Source organism: Cherax quadricarinatus, chromosome 40 (assembly GCF_038502225.1).
Source record: "Cherax quadricarinatus isolate ZL_2023a chromosome 40, ASM3850222v1, whole genome shotgun sequence".
In the NCBI taxonomy this organism is placed as follows: domain Eukaryota; kingdom Metazoa; phylum Arthropoda; class Malacostraca; order Decapoda; family Parastacidae; genus Cherax; species Cherax quadricarinatus.
Window position 1 is genome coordinate 689,796 of NC_091331.1, and position 23,671 is coordinate 713,466.

Below are 23,671 nucleotides of genomic sequence, written 5' to 3' on the forward strand. Positions count from 1 at the left end.
TATACTGATGTTTTTATTATGTAGAACAAAATTAGAAAAGAGGGACAATTTTTGGCTGAGAAAACTGTTCCAGAGTCAACCTTGATCGGAAAGTTTCTGAACAATAAAATCAAGAGACTTACGAATAGCAGCTAGGTTATTATCTATACTCTCAAGAACCTTATTACCCTCACGCTGCACACTGATTAATTCCTGCTGTCTCTTCCATTCTCGCCACTCTCGTCGTGACTCTTGTTCCTCTGTATCATTTTGCTCTTCGTCTATTTGCTGTTTTTGCTTTTTCACTTGTTTTTGAAGTGGCATACACTGTTGTTGTGGGTGTAATTGATCGTGGTGTCGAACCGCAGGTATTAAAATTATTTTGGGTGAATCATATTCATTTGTTCTTTTTCTTTTCTGGCTTGATTCTGGTGAGGATGTTGGCGAGGCAGGAGTCAAATTAATGGCTATGGGGCTTGAAGGCTGTGTCTGAGAAGTTCCTGGCAACACTTCCTGTAAAGGCGATGTTGAAGATTTGCGTCTCAGAGCATTTATGTTACTCATTATTTCATGCATTACCTGAAAAATGGAGTAATCTCATAAAATGTTATCATAAAATGAAGTTATCTTATTTCCAGATAATTGGTAGCACTAATTTAGTGGTTTTGACAATGAAAAAAATAGATCATTTAATACATTTGGGCACAGTATATTCAGTACATTAATGCCTGGTTAATGCAGCCAGCATTAACCAGGCTGTTAATGCTGGCTGCACACAAACTGACATATGAATCACAGCCTAGATGATCAAGTACTGATCAGTACCAAGAGCTGTGGAGGTGCACTTTATAACTTTGTTCAAAAATTCAACAATTGTTTTCCCCACTGCATAAAAGTTATGGAAGTTACCTTTTCCTTGTCATGAGAAACAAAAGTATGTAAGAAAAAAAAAAGAGGAGGAATGTCTCAGTATGCACAAGTTGGGAGGAAAGGAAAGAAAAATTAAAAAAAAAAAATATATAAATGAGAAACAGCATCCTTTGAATGTGATACCTGGAGTTTACCTGGAGAGAGTTCCGGGGGTCAACGCCCCCGCGGCCTGTTCTGTGACCAGGCCTCCTGGTGGATCAGAGCCTGATCAACCAGGCTGTTGCTGCTGACTGCACGCAAACCAACGTACGAGCCACAGCCCGGCTGGTCAGGAACCGACTTTAGGTGCTTGTCCAGTGCCAGCTTGAAGACTGCCAGGGGTCTGTTGGTAATCCCCCTTATGTATGCTGGGAGGCAGTTGAACAATCTCGGGCCCCTGACACTTATTGTATGGTCTCTTAACGTGCTAGTGACACCCCTGCTTTTCATTGGGGGGATGTTGCATCGTCTGCCCATGAAATTAAAATATATTTTAATAGATATAGTGTAAATCAGTGATTTATAAATAGTTTAATTTATAAATAGTTTAATGCCTCACTAAGGGGGGTTCCTTGATGTTGGTGAGGGACTCTTGATATAAATAACTGAACTTAACCTTCACTTCCTCAAATATAATTGCCTCCCATTTCCCCAAGTTTTGTATAACCCTTATGGATTAAGCACTCCAGGAATATATTAATAATAATAATGGTTTAACAGCAATTCTGATCTTGGCTGTACAATAATGTGTAACTGGAATTAAGCAAATTAAGAGTCACTGCACCCCTGTTGCATAAAAAATCTGTCCAGAGAGGTCTGTTTCTGGCATCTCTAAGATTTGCCTAAAATGGGACAAGGCATTGTCACTGAACATGTTGCAGACACGACTTGCAACAGCTGTGTCAGGGTGATATTTCTCCACAAACCTTTGGAACTCATTCCACCTTGCACACATGAAGAAGGCGCACACTCCCCTCTTTCTTCCTCCTCCTCTGAAGCAATTTCCTCAGCTGCAGTCTGTTGTTGTTCCAGTTGAAGGTCTTGCAGCTCTTCAGCGGTTAGCTCTTCCCAGTGGTCGTCCACCAGCTCTTCCACCAAAACACTATCTCCTGCTAACTGTTTTTCATTGATCCACACCACCAACAACAACTTCTCAACATCTTCGTTTATTTGCAGTCTCTGTTTCGTTAGCACATTTACCCCTTTTGCAACATCAACTTTCTTGATTTTTTTTCACCAGAATGGAACTGATCGTTGATGTGAACTTCCCATACATCCTGGCAAGATCGGCCATGCGTATGCCACTTTCGTACTTTGCTACGAGCTTTCTTGAATTCTATCATGTTTCTCGCCTTCTTTATCAAAGGGCTGGCACTCTGAACTTTCTTTGGCCCCATGGTGGCTTATTTAGCAGTCACACTCAATAAACAAGCACAAAAAACAATGGATTATTACGAAATGTTATCTGAACACGAGGGGTAATGTTCACTCAACGAGAAACAACGCCAGAGTGAGTCAGAATGAGTGGGATGCTTTGTGTGGGTGCGGGCAGGCTGACGCGTTTGGTACGGACCATTGTCAACTATTAATGCTATAAATGTACAAAAACTGGGACAAAATTTAGACAAAAAAAGTCATTGAAAACCAAATACTACGAAAACCAGGGCATACCAAAACTGAGGTTCCACTGTACTATAAGTATATTAGGTATGAATGTAAGAAAAGAAATACAGATAATAATCTCAAAGATCCACTAGCTGTGCACTTGGAATATTTTTGTACTGCTCAGTCGACTAATTTTTTCGTTAACAGACTCTATGACCCTCACGGGTTTAGCGCTTAGTTCTGATTGTAATAATTAACCCCAAAATGCTTTCATATGAGATGCCTTGATGCTGGTGATGTTGAAGGAACTGGTGCTTCATTTCTCTTATCAGATCAGAAGCTTATTGCATTCCATTCCCAGGATTATAATAATGACACTACCAATAAAATAATATTAATTACCTCAAAATAATCACATCTTCTTGTTATGGCCTCTTCTCCATACATCTGTATTTTGTTCAGTACATTTCTGTATGTTGATGTCAAATTGTGCCATTTCTTCTCAATTCTGTAGGCGCTTACTGCATATCCATGTTCACGAAGTTTTGTACTTGCATCTTCATATAGCATTTTCATTGTATATTTCCCATCTTGAAATTTTGGCCAAAGATTTTGAATTTCTGAGAGCAAAAGATGAATCATATCGCTGGACCATTTTTGATAAATACTGCCTGCAAATAAAGTATTGTATAAATTTTTACATCATAAATCATAAAACTTCTGTTCTTAAGAGGAAACTGCTTAACATTTTTCTTGTTTAATTTAAAAACTACATTAATTTTTATCTCATTCTGTCCACTATTTTCAGATTTGAACACAAAATGATATTTATAGTGCTTTTTTCTAGTCATTTCAATATACATGTATAAGTGAAGCAGAATCAGAGAAATTCCATAACACCTACAAATCCAGTCAAGACTAAAGGTGAAAATTATAAACAGTCTCCCTTAAAATATTTTTTTTTTTTTTAACAAGTCAGCCGTCTCCTACCGAGGCAGGGTGATCCAAAAAGAAAGAAAATCCCCAAAAGGAAAATACTTTCATCATCATTCAACACTTTCACCTCACTCACACATAATCACTGTTTTTGCAGAGGTGCTCAGAACACAACAGTTTAGAAGCAAATACATATAAAGATACACAACATATCCCTCCAAACTGCTAATATCCTGAACCCCTCCTTTAAAGTGCAGGCATTGTACTTCCCATTTCCAGGACTCAAGTCCGGCTATATAAAAATAACCGGTTTCCCTGAATCCCTTCACTAAATATTACCCTGCTCACACTCCAACAGATCGTCAGGTCCCAAGTACCATTCGTCTCCATTCACTCCTTTCGAACACGCTCATGCATGCCTGCTGGAAGTCCAAGCCCCCTTGCCCACAAAACCTCCCTTACCCCTTCCTTCCAACCTTTTCGAGGATGACCCCTACCCCGCCTTCCTTCTACAGATTTAAATGCTCTCCATGTCATTCTACTTTGATCCATTCTCTCTAAATGACCAAACCACCTCAACAACCCTTCTTCAGCCCTCTGACTAATACTTTTATTAACTCCACACCTTCTAATTTCCACACTCCGAATTTTCTGCATATTTACACCACACATTGCCCTTAGACAGGACATCTCCACTGCCTCCAACCGCCTCCTCGCTGCTGCATTCACAACCCAAGCTTCACACCCATATAAGAGTGCTGGTATTACTATACTTTCATACATTCCCTTCTTTGCCTCTAGAGATAATGTTTTTTTTGTCTCCACATATACCTCAATGCACCACTCACCTTTTTTCCCTCGTCAATTCTATGATTAACCTCATCCTTCATAAATCCATCCGCCGACACGTCAACTCCCAAGTATCTGAAAACATTCACTTCTTCCATACTCCTCCTCCCCAATTTGATATCCAATTTTTCTTTATCTAAATCATTTGATACCCTCATCACCTTACTCTTTTCTATGTTCACTTTCAACTTTCTACCTTTTCACACACTCCCAAACTCATCCACTAACCTTTGCAATTTTTCTTTAGAATCTCCCATAAGCACAGAATCATCAGCAAAAAGCAACTGTGGCAATTCCCATTTTGTATTTGATTTCCCATAATTTAATCCCACCCCTCTCCCGAACACCCTAGCATTTACTTCTTTTACAACCCCATCTATAAATATATTAAACAACCTTGGTGACATTACACATCCCTGTCTAAGACCTACTTTTACTGGGAAGTAGTCTCCCTCTCTTCTTCACACCCTAACCTGAGCCTCACTATCCTCATAAAAACTCTTTACAGCATTTAGTAACTTACCACCTATTCCATATACTTGCAACATCTGCCACATTGCTCCCCTATCCACTCTATCATATGCCTTTTCTAAATCCATAAATGCAATAAAAACTTCCCTACCTTTATCTAAATACTGTTCACATATATGCTTCAATGTAAACACTTGATCTACATATCCCCTACCCACTCTGAAACCACCTTGCTCTTCCACAATCCTACATTCTGTCTTACCTCTAATTCTTTCAATTATAACCCTACCGTACACTTTTCCTGGTATACTCAGTAAACTTATTCCTCTATAATTTTTAAAATCTCTTTTGTCCCCCTTCCCTTTATATGATTTGATTTGATATGATTTTATATGATTTGATTGGTAACTTGACCCTTATAATTACATGCTTCACTTTATAACCCACATGGATTTGTTCAGGTAATGAGTCACACACACTCCCGTACATGTATAAAGAACCCAAAATCAGCATAAGGAACATTGTTAGATGATGGTTACAGAAATGAATTACAACCACATGTTTCACATTACTGAGCATATATGAAAATGAGTAGATACAAGATATTCTTGGTTGGGAGGAGAGGAGAGGAGGATACCTGTGCTGAGCCTATGATAATATAGGGCTTCAGTTTTTAAGAGGAGTTAATAAAAAACTTATCTACATGTATTATGGCAAGTGCCACTTTACTCAGATTCACACTATAAATCTGTGCAATGTCTGCACTGGACAAGCATTAGTTATGTTTGCATATAAAATAAAGAATAAACAATACTACATCTGAAATACTTTAACTAAAAAAAGACAAAACAATTCACAAATAACCCACACTTTCAAGAGGAAACTATACATGACATTTTCTCTGAAGTGCAAATTATTTGCAAGTTGTTCAAACCACAGTAAAGTGACTTATTCTTCAAGATAGAATAATAAATCTCCTGGTACAGCTGGAAAACATTAGGACGTGTTTCCATAAGACACCTGCAGTCCTTGTTCACCCATCAGTAAAATGGGTACCTGGGTGTTAGTTGACAGGGACAAAATTGACCTAATTTGCCCGAAATGCCCTGCATAGCAAGTGGCTTTCTGTATAGTAGTCACTGATGTCGGCTAGACTCACGAAATCGTAATGACACGATTGTAAACAAACCATACCGCAGGCGGGATTGAACCCGCGGTCAGAGTCTCAAAACTCCAGACCGTCGCATTAGCCACTGGACCTTCCTAAGGTGTAGAAATATACCTAGTTGGACGAATCTTATTGTGACTAGCTGGTCCAGTGGCTAACGCGACGGTCTGGAGTTTTGAGACTGACCGCGGGTTCAATCCCGCCCGTGGTATGGTTTATGTCAGCTAGGCCTGTATACCTTGTACCATGTACTTGTAGAAATAAAATATTACAGGAGAACCCACTGTATCCACTGGTTGTTATTCATGGTTTACTGTAACCCAAAAATGCCTCTAAATTTTGCATAATAATGGCCCCAAAGTGGAAAAGGAGAGACGCTGGCAATTCTTCAAAGCCTAAGAGAGGCTGTGAAGTGCTTGAAGTGATAATTCTCCACTTATTGTGTGTAATTTATCAATCAAACTTTATAACAGGTATGTATAGGACTTACATAAAGGGTTTGCTACCATCTGTGGCAGGTCCTTGGAACATATCCCTCATGGATATGGGGATCCTACTGTATATTATATTTCTTGAATTAACTAATCTAATACATACATTCTGAACAAATATTACATACATACATATACAGCACATATATATAATTAAGAGTATGTAATTACCTTTTATAAATTCATCATCCAAGTTTGTAAAGTTATTAATTTAACATAACATAAGAAAGGAGGAACACTGCAGCAGGCCTGTTGGCCCATACTAGGCAGGTCCTTTACAATTTATCCCACTAACAAAACATTTGCCCAACCCAATTTTCAATGCTACCCAAGAAATAAGCTCTGGTATGAAAGTCCCACTCAAATCCAACCCTTCCCACTCATGTACTTATCCAACCTAAATTTGAAACTACCCAAAGTCCTAGCCTCAATAACCCAACTAGGCAGACTGTTCCACTCATCAACTACCCTATTTCCAAACCAATACTTTCCTATGTCCTTTCTAAATCTAAACTTACCTAATTTAAATCCATTACTGCGGGTTCTCTCTTGGAGAGAGATCCTCAAGACCTTGTTAATATCCCCTTTATTAATACCTATCTTCCACTTATACACTTCAATCAGGTCCCCCCTCATTCTTCGTCTAACAAGTGAATGTAACTTAAGAGTCTTCAATCTTTCTTCATAAGGAAGATTTCTAATGCTATGTATTAATTTAGTCACACTTCGCTGAATGTTTTCTAACGAATTTATATCCATTCTGTAATATGGAGACCAGAATTGAGCTGCATAATCTAGGCGAGGCCTTACTAATGATGTATAAAGCTGAAGTATGACCTCTGGACTTCTGTTGCTTACACTTCTTGATATAAATCCCAGTAATCTATTTGCCTTATTATGTACACTCAGGCATTGCTGTCTTGGTTTAAGGTTGCTGCTTACCATAACCCCCAAGTCCTTTTCGCAATCTGTATGGCTAAGTTCTACATTATTTAACTTATAAGTGCTAGGGTTATGGACACTCCCGAGCGTCAAAACCTTGCATTTATCTACATTGAACTGCATCTGCCACTTTTCTGACCAAGAATAGAGTTTGTCTAAATCCTCCTGAAGTTCCCTAACATCTACGTTTGAATCAATTATCCTACCTATCTTTGTGTCATCGGCGAATTTGCTCATATCGCTAGTAATTCCTTCATCAAGATCATTGATATATATTATAAACAACAACGGGCCCAAGACTGATCCCTGTGGAACGCCACTTGTTACTGAACCCCACTCGGATTTAACCCCATTTATGGACACACTCTGCTTCCTGTCTGTGAGCCATGATTCGATCCACGAGAGCACCCTTCCCCCAATGCCATGAGCTGCTACTTTCTTTAACAGTCTTTGGTGCAGAACTCTATCAAATGCCTTACTAAAATCTAAGTAAATGATATCAAATTCTTTATCGTGGTCAACAGCCTCAAAAGCTTTACTGAAGAAAGTTAATAAATTAGTTAGACAAGACCGGCCTCTTGTGAATCCATGCTGAGTATCATTAATCAAGCTATGCTTATCGAGATGGCTTCTTATGATCTCAGCTATAATTGACTAGTAATTTGCCTACAATTGAGGTCAGGCTTATTGGGCGGTAATTTGACGGTAATGACTTGTCCCCTGTTTTAAAAATAGGAATTACATTAGCCATCTTCCACATATCAGACACTACACCTGTTTGAAGAGATAAATTAAAAATATTAGTTAATGGTTCACAGAGTTCCATTTTGCATTCCTTAAGAACCCTTGAAAAAACCTCATCAGGACCCGGTGACTTATTTTGCTTCAGTCGGTCTATCTGCTTCACAACCATTTCACTAGTGACTGTGATGTTACATAATTTATCTTCTTCTGGCCCACTATAAAAATTAATTACTGGAATATTATTAGTGTCTTCCTGTGTAAAAACCGAGAGAAAATAATTATTTAAAATCGAGCACATTTCATTCTCTTTGTCAGTAAGATTCCCATAGTTATTTTTAAGGGGACCTATCTTATCTCTGACTTTTGTTCTATATACCTGGAAAAAACTTTTTGGGTTAGTTTTAGAATCCCTAGCAACTTTAATTTCATAGTCCCTTTTAGCTTTTCTTATCCCCTTTTTAATGTCCCTCTTAATATCAATATACTGATTCATAAGATGACCCTCACCTCTTTTGATACGCCTATAAATTCCTTTCTTATGCCCTAGTAGATATTTCAGCCTATTATTCATCCATTTTGGGTCATTTCTATTTGATCTAATTTCTTTATAAGGGATAAACGTTCTTTGAGCAGCATGTATGGTGTTCAGAAAGCTGTCATATTGATAGCTCTCTTCGTTACCCCAGTCAACAGATGATAAGTGTTCTCTAAGCCCATCGTAATCTGCTAAGCGAAAATCTGGGACCGTTACTGAGTTATCCCTACTATCATACTTCCATTCAATGCTAAATGTAATTGATTTGTGGTCGCTAGCACCCAGTTCCTCTGAAACTTCTAAATTATTAACAAGGGATTCATTGTTTGCCAGAACTAAGTCAAGCAGGTTATTACCCCTTGTAGGTTCTGTCACAAACTGCTTCAAAAAACAATCCTGAACTACTACTAAGAAGTCGTATGATTCTAAATTCCCAGTCAAGAAATTCCAATTAATATGACTAAAGTTAAAGTCTCCTAGAATTACTACATTATCGTGCCTTGTGGCCCTAACAATTTCCTCCCATAGTAGTCTCCCCTGGTCCCTATCTAAATTTGGGGGACGGTATATCACACCTAAAATTAATTTTTTATGCCCCTCTGAAAATTCTATCCAAACAGACTCTGTATGTATTACTTCAGACTTAATACCCGTTTTTATGCAACAGTTCAATCGATCTCGGACATACAATGCCACCCCACCCCCCTTCCCGACACTTCTATCTACTTGGAACAATTTAAAACCCTGAATGTGACATTCTGCAGGCATGTCCCGACTTTTTGAATTAAACCACGTCTCAGTTATGGCAAATACATCAATGTTACCTGCACTAGCAACTAGTCTCAGCTCGTCCATCTTATTCCTAGCACTGCGACTATTTGTGTAATAAATATTTAAAGACCCTCCTCTCTCTTTACCCTTCCTGCTCCTTTCTGTTATTCCACTAAACCTATTACTGTCCTTGTCAATTAGTGCCACTGGCTTTCCAATATCCACCTCATTTTGCCTATTACTAGTTCTCCTAGTACTCATATTACTACACTGCGACTTCACAGTTTTCCCGATAAAACCCATACCACTAACTATTCCTAGTTTAAAGACCTAACAGCTCCCTCCACTGCGTTGGCCAGTGCTCCCACCCCACACCTAGATAAGTGAACCCCATCCCTGGCATACATGTCATTTCTGCCATAGAAGAGATCCCAGTTGTCAATGAATGTTACTGCATTTTCCTTACAGTATTTGTCCAGCCAGCAATTGACACCAATTGCTCTGGACAACCATTCATTTCCAACTCCTCTCCTTGGCAAAATGCCACATATGACAGGTTTCCCACCCTTCCTCCTAATTATCTCTATAGCTGACCTATACCTGCTAATCAGGTCCTCACTCCTACGTCTGCCAACATCGTTGCCTCCAGCACTGAGACAGATAATAGGATTGCTCCCATTACCTCTCATGATGTCATCCAGACGGCTAACAATATCCTTCATCCCAGCCCCAGGAAAACACACTCTGCCTCCTACTCCTATCCTTCAAGCAGAATGCCCTATCCATGTACCTAATCTGGCTATCCCCAACAACAACAATGTTTTTACCTTCCTTGGCGTCGTCCTTCGTGATGCTCCCAATAGTCGACTCACATTCGTCAGGTAGCATTACACCACTTGTGGAATTCGTCAAGACGTTCTCGATGATCTTCGTTGGGGTTTCTAGGGATGTCTCACTCACGTCTGCCAATGCTTCCTTGGTGCTCGTTGTGGCATTCCCAGTAGAACACTCACATTCGTCAGGTAGCACGGAGAATGGGTTGGAAGTTTCCACGGTAGTCTTCTGGTTTCTCGTTGTTTCTGCCTCTCCAACCATTTTCTTGATCCTCAGCTTGGTTCCATGTTGCCCGGCCACTGACCAAGCTCCCCTCTTAACCTGGGGACTCACAACAGGAGGATTACTACGAATCCTCTTGTTCTCCTCCGTTAATCGCCGTATCTCCAGCTTAGCAACTCTGAGCTCTTCTCTCAGCTGCTGGTAAAGTTGCTCAAGAGAGGGCATCCTGGTTCAGATTCACAGAGAGCACACAAACAGGTCTTCACAGAGCTAAGTACACGTCACCACTGACGTGTATATTTAAGCACGCTATTTTTCCAGCACCTCCGATCCAGCCATCTACATACATACTGATGTGACAAATTAATGTTAGCTAAGAAATTATATTAAATCTTTATTAGCCATGAGTCTGTAGAGAGAGGCAGGCAGACAAAATTGGCATGTCATGGCAGTGAAAATGGTCCCTGAAATGAAGTTGGCATATTCTGAGAAGATGCAATTGATCAAGAAATAGTAAACTATCAGAGCAACCTGATAATCTTATATTGAGCCTATAATTACTACTAGATTCTTCTCTGTATGGCACTTTTGATATACCTTTGATGAGTTTTGAGTTTCTACTCCTGGAGCCCAGCCTTAGGCCAGGTTGAAATTATATCAGAAAATATATATGCATGTGGCTTGTGTGAATTATCTGCCTGGTTTTTCACCAACCAGTATTTGTAGCTATAGGAGCAGAGATATACTCTTTATGTTCTGCATACTATCCTTTTTTTCTCCTATGGCTTTAGCATTTACTATTAACTTATTTTTATCCTATTTTAATAGTACACACCACTTTGTAAAAAGTCACCTTGTAGTGTACGATACTTTGGCATCCAGTTTTTATTGACTGGCATTTTTGAACTCTTATTCTCCATGATGGTGCCAAAATGTTTTTATAGCCTTTAATTTTTTTTTTTTGTGGTTACTATATCATCTCTTCTATCAGTTAATGAATGCATTTAAAAACTATTTGTAGCCTTTTTATTTATCTGGGAATTGTTTTATAGTTTTTTAACCTTTTATATCTTATCCACTGCATTACATAGCAAGAGGATTACACCTCCATATCTACAAGTTCTGTGAGTTAACTAGTTTTTTTAGTATTTCTGTGATTAAAACCCCTAATTACTGTACAGTAAGTATAATTAATCTTGTCTTGGCTATGCTTGCTGTCTCTGCAATTTTTCTAATGATATTCATTGTTGCTGCTTTATTTCTATTATATTCTAGTTTGGATCAGAAGCATGGTGGCAAATTGTACATGACAACCATGAGGAATCCTCAGTTATTATATTGTATCTGTTAAACAATACGTTAATGTTTCTAGCAATCATTAGCCCAGCAGCCTGATCTCAAACCAGGTCTCCTAAAAGCACTTTTGATAAAGTTTGCAGGTATAATAACTATTTAGCAGGATCTGAATGTAAAAAGAGTTAAAATTTACCTGCCAGCACCCTTTGCAATGCCTGATTCTAGATATTCAAAGTCCTGAGGTGTCAGTCCTAAATTATAAAGGAACTATTGCAGGTATAATAACTATTTAGACAGGAGAGTGAAGTGTTTACTGAATGTAAAAAAGTTAAAATTTACCTGCCATGTTGCACCCCTGGGGCCCTATGTTAAGGTTCCAGGTAGATATTCCAGAAGTCACTGAAGTTTGGGACTGTCAGTTCCTTGAATCTCCAGCCATTCCTAATTAGTAATGCTACTCTTCCTTTTCTCTTTTTCTCCTTATACAGTAGTCCTGAGGGAAAACTAAATTTGCAATATTCATATGTAATTTTGCTTGGCTTTAGTAATTACAGTGAGATTTGGTCTCTTATTTTAGGATTATAAGAACAGTGGAGCACTACAGACAGTAACCCCATGCAAAGTAGGTCCTACTCACACCCAACCATTCTCACATGTGTATCTAACTTATTTTCTTTAAACCTCCCTAATGTCTCCCTCAGAATTTGTCAAGTCTATTTTTGTGTCATTTAGTTTATGTAATTATAAACACAGAGCCCATTACTAACTCTTGGGAATTGAGCAGCTGAGATAAAAGATACTGGGTATCATACATGTGCATGATTGAGTAGAATGATATACATGTATAATGTTGTAAAGTGAAAATGTGAGTAGCAAAGACTAATGCTATTGTGAAGAAAACATTCACATGGTTAAGAAATGAAGATGCATGATATGTGAAATAAAAATGCAAAAGGTTTAATGTTGGTTCACTATATTGCAGTGCAATGCTGGGTTTTGCTAGGCCATTAAAAAGTTAAAATTCTCAATCCTTATACACACACAGTTTATCCCCTATATGCTTAAATCCTAAAATATAAAAATCCGTTCAAACTGTTGATCATTTGCCCTATCTTGAACAGTTAGCCACTGCATTTGTAAAGTTACTGTACTTATCAGATTACCAGTACAGCCTCTCCTCACTCAACGACAGAGTTCCGTTCCCAAGACCACGTTGGTTAACGAATTTGTCGCTAAGTGAGAAGTGTACTATAATGGTAGTGGGCTTGTGTTAACCATCATTAATATTGTTTTAATGCCACTTTTGCACCATTTGTAACACTTCTGGTATATTTTTAAATGTTTATACAGTAGTAGACTGTATATTGTAATAAAAAGAATAAAGGAAATCAGCTCTAATATACGTACATTATTTAGGTATGTACACTGGTCAGAGAGCCCATCGTAAGTCTGTGTCATCGGTAAACAAGTATGACGCTAAGTGAGGTGAGGCTGTACTTGTATTTGCAGGAGAGAAAGTCTGTGAATCGTGTAGGGAGCCCAGGTGTTATTGATGCTAAAACCCACTGAAGCTGCTGTTACAGAACACTAAAGCTACATTCTGCAATACCAAAATAAATACTGTATGTACAATGACAACAATCAAGATTTTATTATAGCACTGTGTCCTTTTAATACAAATATTGTGTCTCGTTAAATATTTTGCTATACTGTACATTACATATCTACTCCAGATCAAATACTACATGTATAGAGCTATTCTGATTGGATTGGCAGAATTTAGCCTACAGTATGTTAGGTTGGTACAAGTAGAATCAAATCATTTATGTATTATTACATTCATGAGGGACTGTTAAACCCATAGGGATCAGGATCAAAATCAACAATATTTTTACATTCTAAGAGTAGCCCCCTTGTTATACAAAGCTTTTAGGGCAGATTGAAACTAGTACAGTGGTAGCTCGAGTTTCGAACAGCTCCCAACTCAAACAATTATGTAAGTGTATTTTTGGGGGTCTGAAACGGACTAATCTAACTTACATTATTGCTTATGGGAACAAATTCGTTTGGTACCAGCATTCACGCAGTCTCCTGGAATGAATTAAGTTTGTAACTTGAGGTACCACTGTACTTACAAGCTACGGTACTTACCTGAAGTTTACCTGGAGAGAGTTTCGGAGGTCAATGCCCCCACGGCTTGGTCTGAGACTAGGCCTCGTGGTGGATCAGGGTCCACCTGATAAGGGATATATAAATTTCTAACATGTAATTTTAGATTTGAATTTTTTGCATTTTTTATTGTCTTTACCCCTATGGTTTTTTATTTTGATCATTACAGTCTGACTGGAAAAATTAAAATCACAGATAATGAAAGATATATACGTACATGGGAACACATGTATGAAATTTATCTTGAAAATGATTAACCAAGGCCATCAAATCTGTACTAGTAAAACAATCATACAGAATAATATAGATTTCAGTATGAAGTGAAGAATAAAATTATGAACATGAAATAAAAATCTTTCAACCATCAAGCAGACCTGCTTGGAATACAATAAGTACTGTTACTGCTTTTCTGATCTGAGACAGTTTCTTATTGAAATAGCCTAGTACAATATTGTGTAAATGAATGCAAGTGACTATCATCAGGATTATCATTATTATCATTAGTGCTAAACTTGTGGGGGCCACAGAGCACCTGGGGATTTAGAAACATTTAGGTTTCGGAAGCTTCAATTTCTCAGATTAAGAGCTCTTCACTAGCATTAAGGCATATTCCATTTTTAAGAAAATATTGTCTGGAATATAGATAATGGTTTTTGGTAATGGACAACAAGCTGTCTTTATAACTTGGGAAAACTGAAGCAATACTATTTACATTAAGCAAAAAATTGAAGTAAATAGGTGAAATGTCATAAAGATAAAGTCTCCTTTTGTTACATGTCTTTTCTTTACCACAAATATACAAAAACCTAAACATATTTTCATTCTTATCATTTGAAACCCTTGTGGGTCTAGCACTTAGTTTTGATTATAATAATAATCATTGGGAGGTGTTAAATCATGGAGGTCATGCAATGTCTGGGAAAATTGGAGGTCGTCAGGTTCGATCCAAGGAAGGAGATTAAGTCCAATTCCTTAGGTCAAGAGCCCTTCACCAGCATTGAGTAATCTCCCTTGAGGAGACAATCGCCAGTATATATAATGCAGAGCTCTTTTATTATGCTCTCAAGGCAGCTTCAATTATTATTATTATAATCAAAAGGAAGCACTAAACCTACTAGGGTCATACAGCAAGGCAGCTTCAAAAATAACACTGCTTAACCTAACATATACATCAAACAGGGTACACCATCTGTGCTTTTTTTTTTTTTTTTTTTTTTTTGACCAAAATGTTAAATTGACACCATCCTGGAAACAAGTATCAAATACTACTCTCCAATTTTTTTCATTTACAATGTATATTATTATTATTATTATTATTATAATCAAGGGGGAAGTGCTAAACCCGGAGGATTATACAGCACCTGGGGGGGGGGGGAATGTGGAAGGCATTCAGGCTTAATTCGGGGAACTGGAGCACAGATCCAATTCCCTAAATCAAGAGCCCCTCACCAACATCAAGGAACCTTCCTTGAGGGGTTTACAATGTATAATTTTAGACACTTGATTTTGTTTTAAATAGTGGATACATATGTTTTATAATTATATATACTGTTTAATTTAAACCCTTCAAAAGGGATGACTTCATGCTGAGGAGCTCTTGATCCAAGATACTGGACATACAGTATTCATCATCCTTTTCCTGGGATCGAATCTAATCCCTTCATTCCCGAGGGCACAACAGCCCATACGGGTTGACCGCTCTTTCCCTCCCCATAAATGTAATAATACTGTTGAGTATAAAGACTAACTTCGTTATACCGTGCTGTGCTAATCATACTTTAATATCTAATTCCAAGGTAAGCAAGTTAGTGGCAATGAATATTTACAAGTTTATAATGTTCACAATGATAATGTAATGTTTATGTAGACATGAATCACAATGTAGTTTATATGCAGTTAGGAGTTACTTAAAGTACTCGGTATTTTAACAATATATAGTTGAATTTACAGGTATAAGTGGTTATGAGTTACTTACAATAGGCATCAGGATATTTACTGAATGACTGGTAATATGCCACTGTGGTTAAAATACTTTGACATTTCCTTAAAATTTCAGATTTCATGAACACGCCATCACGAGGAAAAGCAAGTAAGAACGAAGGGATGATATTACTCATCGGCCAGAGATGAGAGACTTATTTTAACTGCCTTCAAGAGGGTTCCACTTTTTTAAATCCCCCACTACACCTGCTGACACCGTGAGTGTTGGAACACTGCCATACCAGCTGATAGCCAGGGAGGGAGAGGCAAGAGATGATGAAAGGGTAGAATAGAGGATGGGAATCCCAGAGAGAGGTAATGATGGAGGGGATGAAAGATGAAGGTAGAATAGAGGTAGGGAATGGTGGAGGGGTAGAAAAGAGGAAGGAAAAATTAAAGGAGGGTATATTGAGGGAATGAATGAAGAGGGTAAAACGGAGGGCAGGAATGATGTAGGGGAATGAAGATTGGACGAGGGGGGAATGATTGAGGGACTGTGGGTAAGTTAGAAGCTTTCAGTCATAATTTATAGAGGAGGCCCTGGTCTGGGACCGGGCCGCAGGAGCGGTAACCTGAAGCGACTCCAGGTAAAGCTTATCTATCTAACATGCTGAGAGTACAGTAACTAACCAAGACGGCCCTCACAGCAGTGGATTAAAGATGAATAAATTTAGACTTAAAAAGAGTACTGGGAAATACTGGTTTGGAATTGAGTTGTATACGAGTGACAGTAACAATGATAGGTGGTAGGTGGCCCTGTGGCTAAAGCTCCCGCTTCACACACGGAGGGCCCGGGTTCGATTCCCGGCGGGTGGAAACATTTCGACACGTTTCCTTACACCTGTTGTCCTGTTCACCTAGCAGCAAATAGGTACCTGGGTGTTAGTCGACTGGTGTGGGTCGCATCCTGGGGGACAAGATTGAGGACCCCAATGGAAATAAGTTAGTCCTCGATGACGCACTGACTTTCTTGGGTTATCCTGGGTGGCTAACCCTCCGGGGTTAAAAATCCGAACGAAATCTTATCTTGATAGTAACAATTTTCATTTCCAGTAATTATAGTATACAGTTGTTTTAAGAATTTAGTTTAAATTCAAATTCAAGAATTTCTTTCTTTGCATACTATACAATGTGTAATTTACATGCAGTAAAATAACGGAAACATTTCGACACGTTTCCTTACACCTGTTGTCCTGTTCACCTAGCAGCAAATAGGTACCTGGGTGTTAGTCGACTGGTGTGGGTCGCATCCTGGGGGACAAGATTGAGGACCCCAATGGAAATAAGTTAGACAGTCCTCGATGACGCACTGACTTTCTTGGGTTATCCTGGGTGGCTAACCCTCCGGGGTTAAAAATCCGAACGAAATCTTATCTTGATAGTAACAATTTTCATTTCCAGTAATTATAGTATACAGTTGTTTTAAGAATTCTTTCTTTGCATACTATACAATGTGTAATTTACATGCAGTAAAATATTGTCACGCACAAAGAGAGCCACTAGCAAGAATGAGCATTTCGGGCAGGAACAGACTCCCAGGTAGCGTCACTGAGGAGATTAGATTTTGCCACCGAAGTGGCTAGTTTATTGTGCCGCCCATATCCATCCTGTGGACGGTAGCGCGAGAGCATATGGATACACAAAAGGCCTAGGAACTAGGCCCCAAAGGGTTAACAGGAATACATATGGATTTATATCTACATATCTATAGTTCACTTATCTGTTACAAGCAAATTTAGGAAATTTGCTTAGTATATCTGGTATCTTATTTTCATTAATAAGATATCTTGACATGTCACATATGTTATTATACTGTCTGTCTCTGTATTCCTCAATAAGTGGACAATTAAGCACATAGTGTTCAAGAGAGTGACCATATGCCTGATCACATAATTTACATTTAGTTTGATCATCATCTGTGTGTCTCCCAGACTGCCAGAAGTGCTTGTAACCAAGCCTAAGCCTGGCCACTACAACATCAGTCAGTCTGTTCACATTGCAAGTTGCTCCATAAACATACTTATCTACGTTCATGTTATCATAGTGGGTTATAGATCTACTCAGGCTTCTAACTGCATTCCTATAACAATCCTAGCCATGCTAAGCGTTCTAGTGGTACACTCTGTAATCACTATTTTACATGTAAACCACACAATAACCAAATTTCTGTAAAATCAACATTGTAATCCTTATAGAGAATAAACTTTGAATTTGAATTTGAATTTGAATCATTTTCATTATTTACTTCTCTCGGCTTCTAACTGCATTCCTATAACAATCATTTTCATTATTTACTTCTCTCCTAATATTATTCCTAATGCTAGACACAGTTATACCAAAGTTATATTCTACATTCTCCTTCTCGATACTCTTCTTGGCTAACATATCAACTTTATCATGAAGGAGTAATCCAATGTGTGATGGGATCCATAGCAATTGTACATTAATTCCTTTGTCCCTAATTTTTGAGTATCTATACCTGGCTTCCCCAATGAGCATGTTGTTGGAGTCATTATATGAGCCAAGAGCCTTCAATGATGACATAGAATCAGTAATGATGATAGAGTCAAGCTCAGTGTCATAGGTTAGCGTCACTGAGGAGAGAACCATGAGAAGCCTTAATTAAAGGTTGGACGAGTGTATGAGTGGGTAGTTGGGTGAGAGTTAAACCTGCGTAGCATGGACCAATAGGCCTGTTGCAGTGTTCCTTATTTCATACATTATCAGCCCTTTGGGCAATTGTTTGGACGCCTATCAGCTTTTCCTAAGCCAAGAGAAGCCTGTTGTTGCTGACTCAGTTTTTTTTTTTTTGTACGTATGTACTCAACCTGTATGTGATTGCTGGGGCCTATTCACAGCTCCTGGCCCTGCCTCTTCGCTGGTCGCTACTTAAGGTCCACACTCTCTGCTCCAGGAGCCTTATCGTACCTCCTCTTAAAGCTATGTATGGATCCTACCTCTGCTAATTTGCTCTCCAGATTGTTTCACTTCCTGACAACTCTGTTACTGAAGAAATACTTCATAACATCCTAATGACTCGTAGGAGTTTTCAACTTCCACTTGTGTCCCCTTGTTCATGTTCGTGTGTGTGGGCGTTTTGGTTATTCTGAGGTTAATAATAATAATAATAATAATAATTAATAATAATCTTTATTGCTGCAAGTATATGCACAAGGTATACAGGACATCTGACATTTGTGACATACTTCTATATAGAATGCCTCTTCTTATGCTAAGCATTTCGGGCAAATTAGGTCAAATTTGTCCTAGGATACGACCCAAACCAGTCGACTAACACCCAGGTACCTCAAACACCTGTACCTCGGTGTTTGAGCTGAGTGCGCTAGCAATCGAGCAAAGGGGTTTACCTAACCTAATTGGGAACGTCTTGCTTCTAAGTAAGTAAGTAAGTTTATTCAGGTATACACAAATACAGTTACATAGAATTATCATACATAGCAGCATATGTGTAGAGAACCTAGGATAACCAAAAAAAGTCAGACAGAGTGACTTATTTCCATTGGGGTCCTTTTACCTTATTATTATAATATAAAGGTTATAATATTTTCTTATTATTCTACAATGATAACATCTTATTATCATACTAAAAAGACTATCTACTACACCAAGGTCATTAAGACTATCTACAATACGAGGGTCATTACTAGGAATAAGGTAAAATTTACACGTATGTTAGCTAAAAAATAGAAAATCATTCCCCTCCCTTTCTGTAGCTACATTCATCAGACACCTTTTGGCACTCTTCTTGAACTGGTTCATGCTATGACTGGCTTTGACATGTGCGGGCAGTCTGTTCCATTCCTTTATTGCTGTACAATAAAAGGTGTTTGAAGCCTGGCCACTGACTGTGGGTACTACAAAGTTGTGCTCTCTCCCCCTAGTACTATGATTGCTCTGGTTCCCAACCTTGACAAAATTGACAGCAAGATATTCTGGACATTGTTTGTGAGCAATTTTATAAACATGATTTAGCTTCAGTTGTTTTACTCTGTCTTCAACATTCAGCATATCCAACTGCTGTAATTCATCCTGGCCTACATGTTCTCTTGGTCCCAGCCCCAGGATGAATCTTACGATTTTGTTCTGGGTGATTTGCAGTCTATCTTTCAGTTTTTTTGTCAAGGCAGAGTACCAAGAAGAGCAAGCGTAATCCATATGGCATTGTACGTATAAGGGCTAGACATAGGGTCCTGCGAGCCTCAGTAGGTAGACACTGTGCTTGTCTATACAGGAACTTCAGTCTGGCATTCGCTTTCTTTACTACACTGTTCCCTATCAATTCTCCTGACATGCATGGGTCAAAGGGGATTCCCAAATATTTTACTGATGAAACCAAAGTGATGGGCTCCCCATTACATTGAACATTAAAATTATTTACCCTTCTCAGTTTATGTTTCGTGCCAAAGATAATGGCTTCAGTTTTCCCTAGGTGTAATGATAGTTTGTTGTCTACTAACCATTTGCTGCAGGACTCCAGTTCCAGTGTTAAAACATTAGCAATATCTTGTGGGTCTTTACCTGACACTAACAGAGCACTGTCATCTGCATACAGTAGGAGTTTGCACTTGACACTGATAGGCATATCATTGACATAACATAAGAATAATAAGGGACCCAGAATACTACCTTGGGGAACTCCACATGTTATCGGCAGGGGTTCTGATTCTGTTTTGTTGATTTTGACTATTTGTCTCCTGTTGCTAAGGTAGGACTTAAACCAGTCTACAGAACCTATACCGATAGCTTGAAGTTTATTACATAATATATTGTGGTTGACAGTATCGAAGGCCTTTTGCAGGTCTAAGGTTACCATACCTATGAGGTTCTCCATACCTATGGAGCTCCTGTTCCCGTAGCTCAGTCGCTAGCGCACTCGGCTCACGCCGAGGTCCGGGTTCAAATCTCCTCTGGTACGGCTGCAAAAACATTAGGGACGAGTTTCCATAAGACACCTGCTGTCCCTGTTTTTGTTCACCCATCAGTTTAAAATGGGTACCTGAGTGTTAGTCGACTGGTGTGGGTCGTATCCTGGGACAAAATTGACTTAATTTGCCCGAAATGCTCAGCATAACAAGCAGCTTTCTATATAGTAGTATGTCATTGATGTCAGCTAGGCCTGTATACCTTGTACATGTAGTAGATAAAGCTATTATTATTGTCTAAGTTTGGGCAATACTTTTTCTCCGGCCATAGGGGAGTAGAGCTCGATTCGGTAAAAGCTCTGAATGGTCCTTAAAACCGGGACAATGCAGACGTGTTTGCTCACGGAGTAAGCCGCCTATCTCTGCCAATTTTTAAGCCTGAGACTCACCTGATCTAAGTTGGGAATTTCTTGTTTTCTTTTTTGGAGGAAACGCTGTTTCTTTTTCCCGCCTATATTTGGGCAATACTTTTACCTCCGGCCTCCTGGGTGGAATGCTCAATAAAGCGTCAGCAGCGCTGTATAGCCCTTGTGGCTTAGCGCTTCTTTTTGATTATAATAATAATAATAATAATAATAATAAAGCGTCAGCTTTGGTGAGCATGAACAACCCCAACGACAGGAAGTGTATGGTGGTAAGTCAGTTGCTGAACTCGGGGGAGGGTATAAATATCTCACTCTGTTTCTTTTGCAAAGAGGAATCCCTTTTCCCTCATTGTCCAGCTTTGGGGACTTCTGCGCCAGCCTTGGTTGTGTGTGAAGGTCTTGCTTTTGTTTGGAATCTAAGACAAATTTTCCTTGTTCCTTTTTTTGGGAACATATCCTATTTTGCCGACTGGGCACTTTATAGTAGGGGGGCATCATTTATACTCTTTATTTTTCCGCTTTGCGGATATGTTTTTTAATAGTTTTGGTGAGAAGCCGGTTCCTACTCTGCTGGGGCTTGGCAGGGGAACCCACCTCGCCTAATTAGGAATCTCTAGTTTGTTTATATTTGCTAAAGAACTTTTGTTCCCTGTACTTTCATCGCCCACCTTTCGGCAATGTCTCTTCTCCGTACAATCTTTTGGGTTATTCTAGATAATTTACACGTTATTATATAATATCTGTAATCACCGTAAACTTATCCTGTAGGTTGGTTGGTAACTCAGCACACACGTTGAGGTCCGTGATGCTATCTCTGGTACGGGCGGAAACATTAGGGAGTGTTTCATTAAGATACTTGCTGTCCATGTCCACCTAACAGTAACTTACTTTCTTTATCCCCTCCCTCCAACCTTTTCGAGGACGACCCCTACCCCGCCTTCCTTTCCCTATAGATTTATACGCTCTCCATGTCATTCTACTTTGATCCATTCTCTCTAAATGACCAAACCACCTCAACAATCCCTCTTCAGCCCTCTGACTAATACTTTTATTAACTCCACACCTTTTCCTAATTTCCACACACCGAATTTTCTGCATAATATTTACACCACACATTGCCCTTAGACAGGACATCTCATATCCGACATAGACAAGGATGTCAGCCACAGCACCGTGTCTTCCTTTGCAGATGGCACCCGAATCTGCATGACAGTGTCTTCCATTGCAGACACTGCAAGGCTCCAGGCGGACATCAACCAAATCTTTCAGTGGGCTGCAGAAAACAATATGAAGTTCAACGATGAGAAATTTCAATTACTCAGATATGGTAAACATGAGGAAATTAAATCTTCATCAGAGTACAAAACAAATTCTGGCCACAAAATAGAGCGAAACACCAACGTCAAAGACCTGGGAGTGATCATGTCGGAGGATCTCACCTTCAAGGACCATAACATTGTATCAATCGCATCTGCTAGAAAAATGACAGGATGGATAATGAGAACCTTCAAAACTAGGGAGGCCAAGCCCATGATGACACTCTTCAGGTCACTTGTTCTATCTAGGCTGGAATATTGCTGCACACTAACAGCACCTTTCAAGGCAGGTGAAATTGCCGACCTAGAAAATGTACAGAGAACTTTCACGGCACGCATAACGGAGATAAAACACCTCAATTACTGGGAGCGCTTGAGGTTCCTAAACCTGTATTCCCTGGAACGCAGGAGGGAGAGATACATGATTATATACACCTGGAAAATCCTAGAGGGACTAGTACCGAACTTGCACACGAAAATCACTCACTACGAAAGCAAAAGACTTGGCAGACGATGCACCATCCCCCCAATGAAAAGCAGGGGTGTCACTAGCACGTTAAGAGACCATACAATAAGTGTCAGGGGCCCGAGACTGTTCAACTGCCTCCCAGCACACATAAGGGGGATTACCAGCAGACCCCTGGCAGTCTTCAAGCTGGCACTGGACAAGCACCTAAAGTCAGTTCCTGATCAGCCGGGCTGTGGTTCGTACGTTGGTTTGCGTGCAGCCAGCAGCAACAGCCTGGTTGATCAGGCTCTAATCCACCAGGAGGCCTGGTCACAGACCGGGCCGCGGGGGCGTTGACCCCCGGAACTCTCTCCAGGTAAACTCCAGGTAAAACCGTCTCCTCGCTGCTGCATTTACAACCCAAGCTTCACACCCATATAAGAGTGTTGGTACTACTATACTTTCATACATTCCCTTCTTTGTCTCCATAGATAACGTTTTTCGTCTCCAAATATACCTCAACGCACCGCTCGCCTTTTTTCCTTCATCAATTCTATGATTAACCTTATCCTTCATAAATCCATATATATATATATATATATATATATATATATATATATATATATATATATATATATATATATATATATATATATATATATATATATATATATATATATATATATATATATTTATAT

General features: G+C 39.1%; 1 protein-coding gene and 1 long non-coding RNA gene across 7 annotated transcripts in view; one reads left to right on the forward strand and one right to left on the reverse strand.

The window, feature by feature from the left end:
* On the reverse strand, positions 1-16,132 carry LOC128687348 (uncharacterized). 6 transcript variants are annotated; one of them, XM_070092598.1, is made up of 5 exons: positions 15,897-16,035; positions 13,904-13,988; positions 12,092-12,245; positions 2,896-3,164; positions 1-558 (listed from the first exon to the last, which is right to left on the reverse strand). In XM_070092598.1, the coding sequence occupies exons 3-5, from the start codon at positions 12,096-12,098 to the stop codon at positions 76-78; spliced, it is 759 nt and encodes a 252-aa protein (XP_069948699.1). In that variant the 5' UTR covers positions 12,099-12,245; positions 13,904-13,988; positions 15,897-16,035; the 3' UTR covers positions 1-75. The 6 variants fall into 6 exon arrangements, with proteins under 6 accessions (XP_069948699.1, XP_069948700.1, XP_069948703.1 ...); XM_070092599.1 differs by having other exon boundaries at positions 12,092-12,256; XM_070092602.1 differs by lacking the exon at positions 12,092-12,245.
* Positions 15,984-23,671, forward strand: part of LOC138853788 (uncharacterized) — a 23,551-nt gene continuing 15,863 nt past the window's right edge. The window contains exon 1 of the long non-coding RNA XR_011392947.1: positions 15,984-16,119. This is a non-coding gene — a long non-coding RNA (uncharacterized lncRNA). The remainder of the gene's footprint in view (positions 16,120-23,671) is intronic.

Excerpts from the sequence above, each read along its gene's own strand:
- LOC128687348 (XM_070092596.1), bottom strand. The coding sequence starts at position 16,038 with ATGAGTAATATCATCCCTTCGTTCTTACTTGCTTTTCCTCGTGATGGC. Across the intron at positions 3,165-15,896 it reads TAAATATCCTGATGCCTATT|GCAGTATTTATCAAAAATGG; the intron begins GTAAGTAACTCA and ends CTTTATTTGCAG. Across the intron at positions 559-2,895 it reads GAAGATGTGATTATTTTGAG|GTAATGCATGAAATAATGAG; the intron begins GTAATTAATATT and ends TCCATTTTTCAG.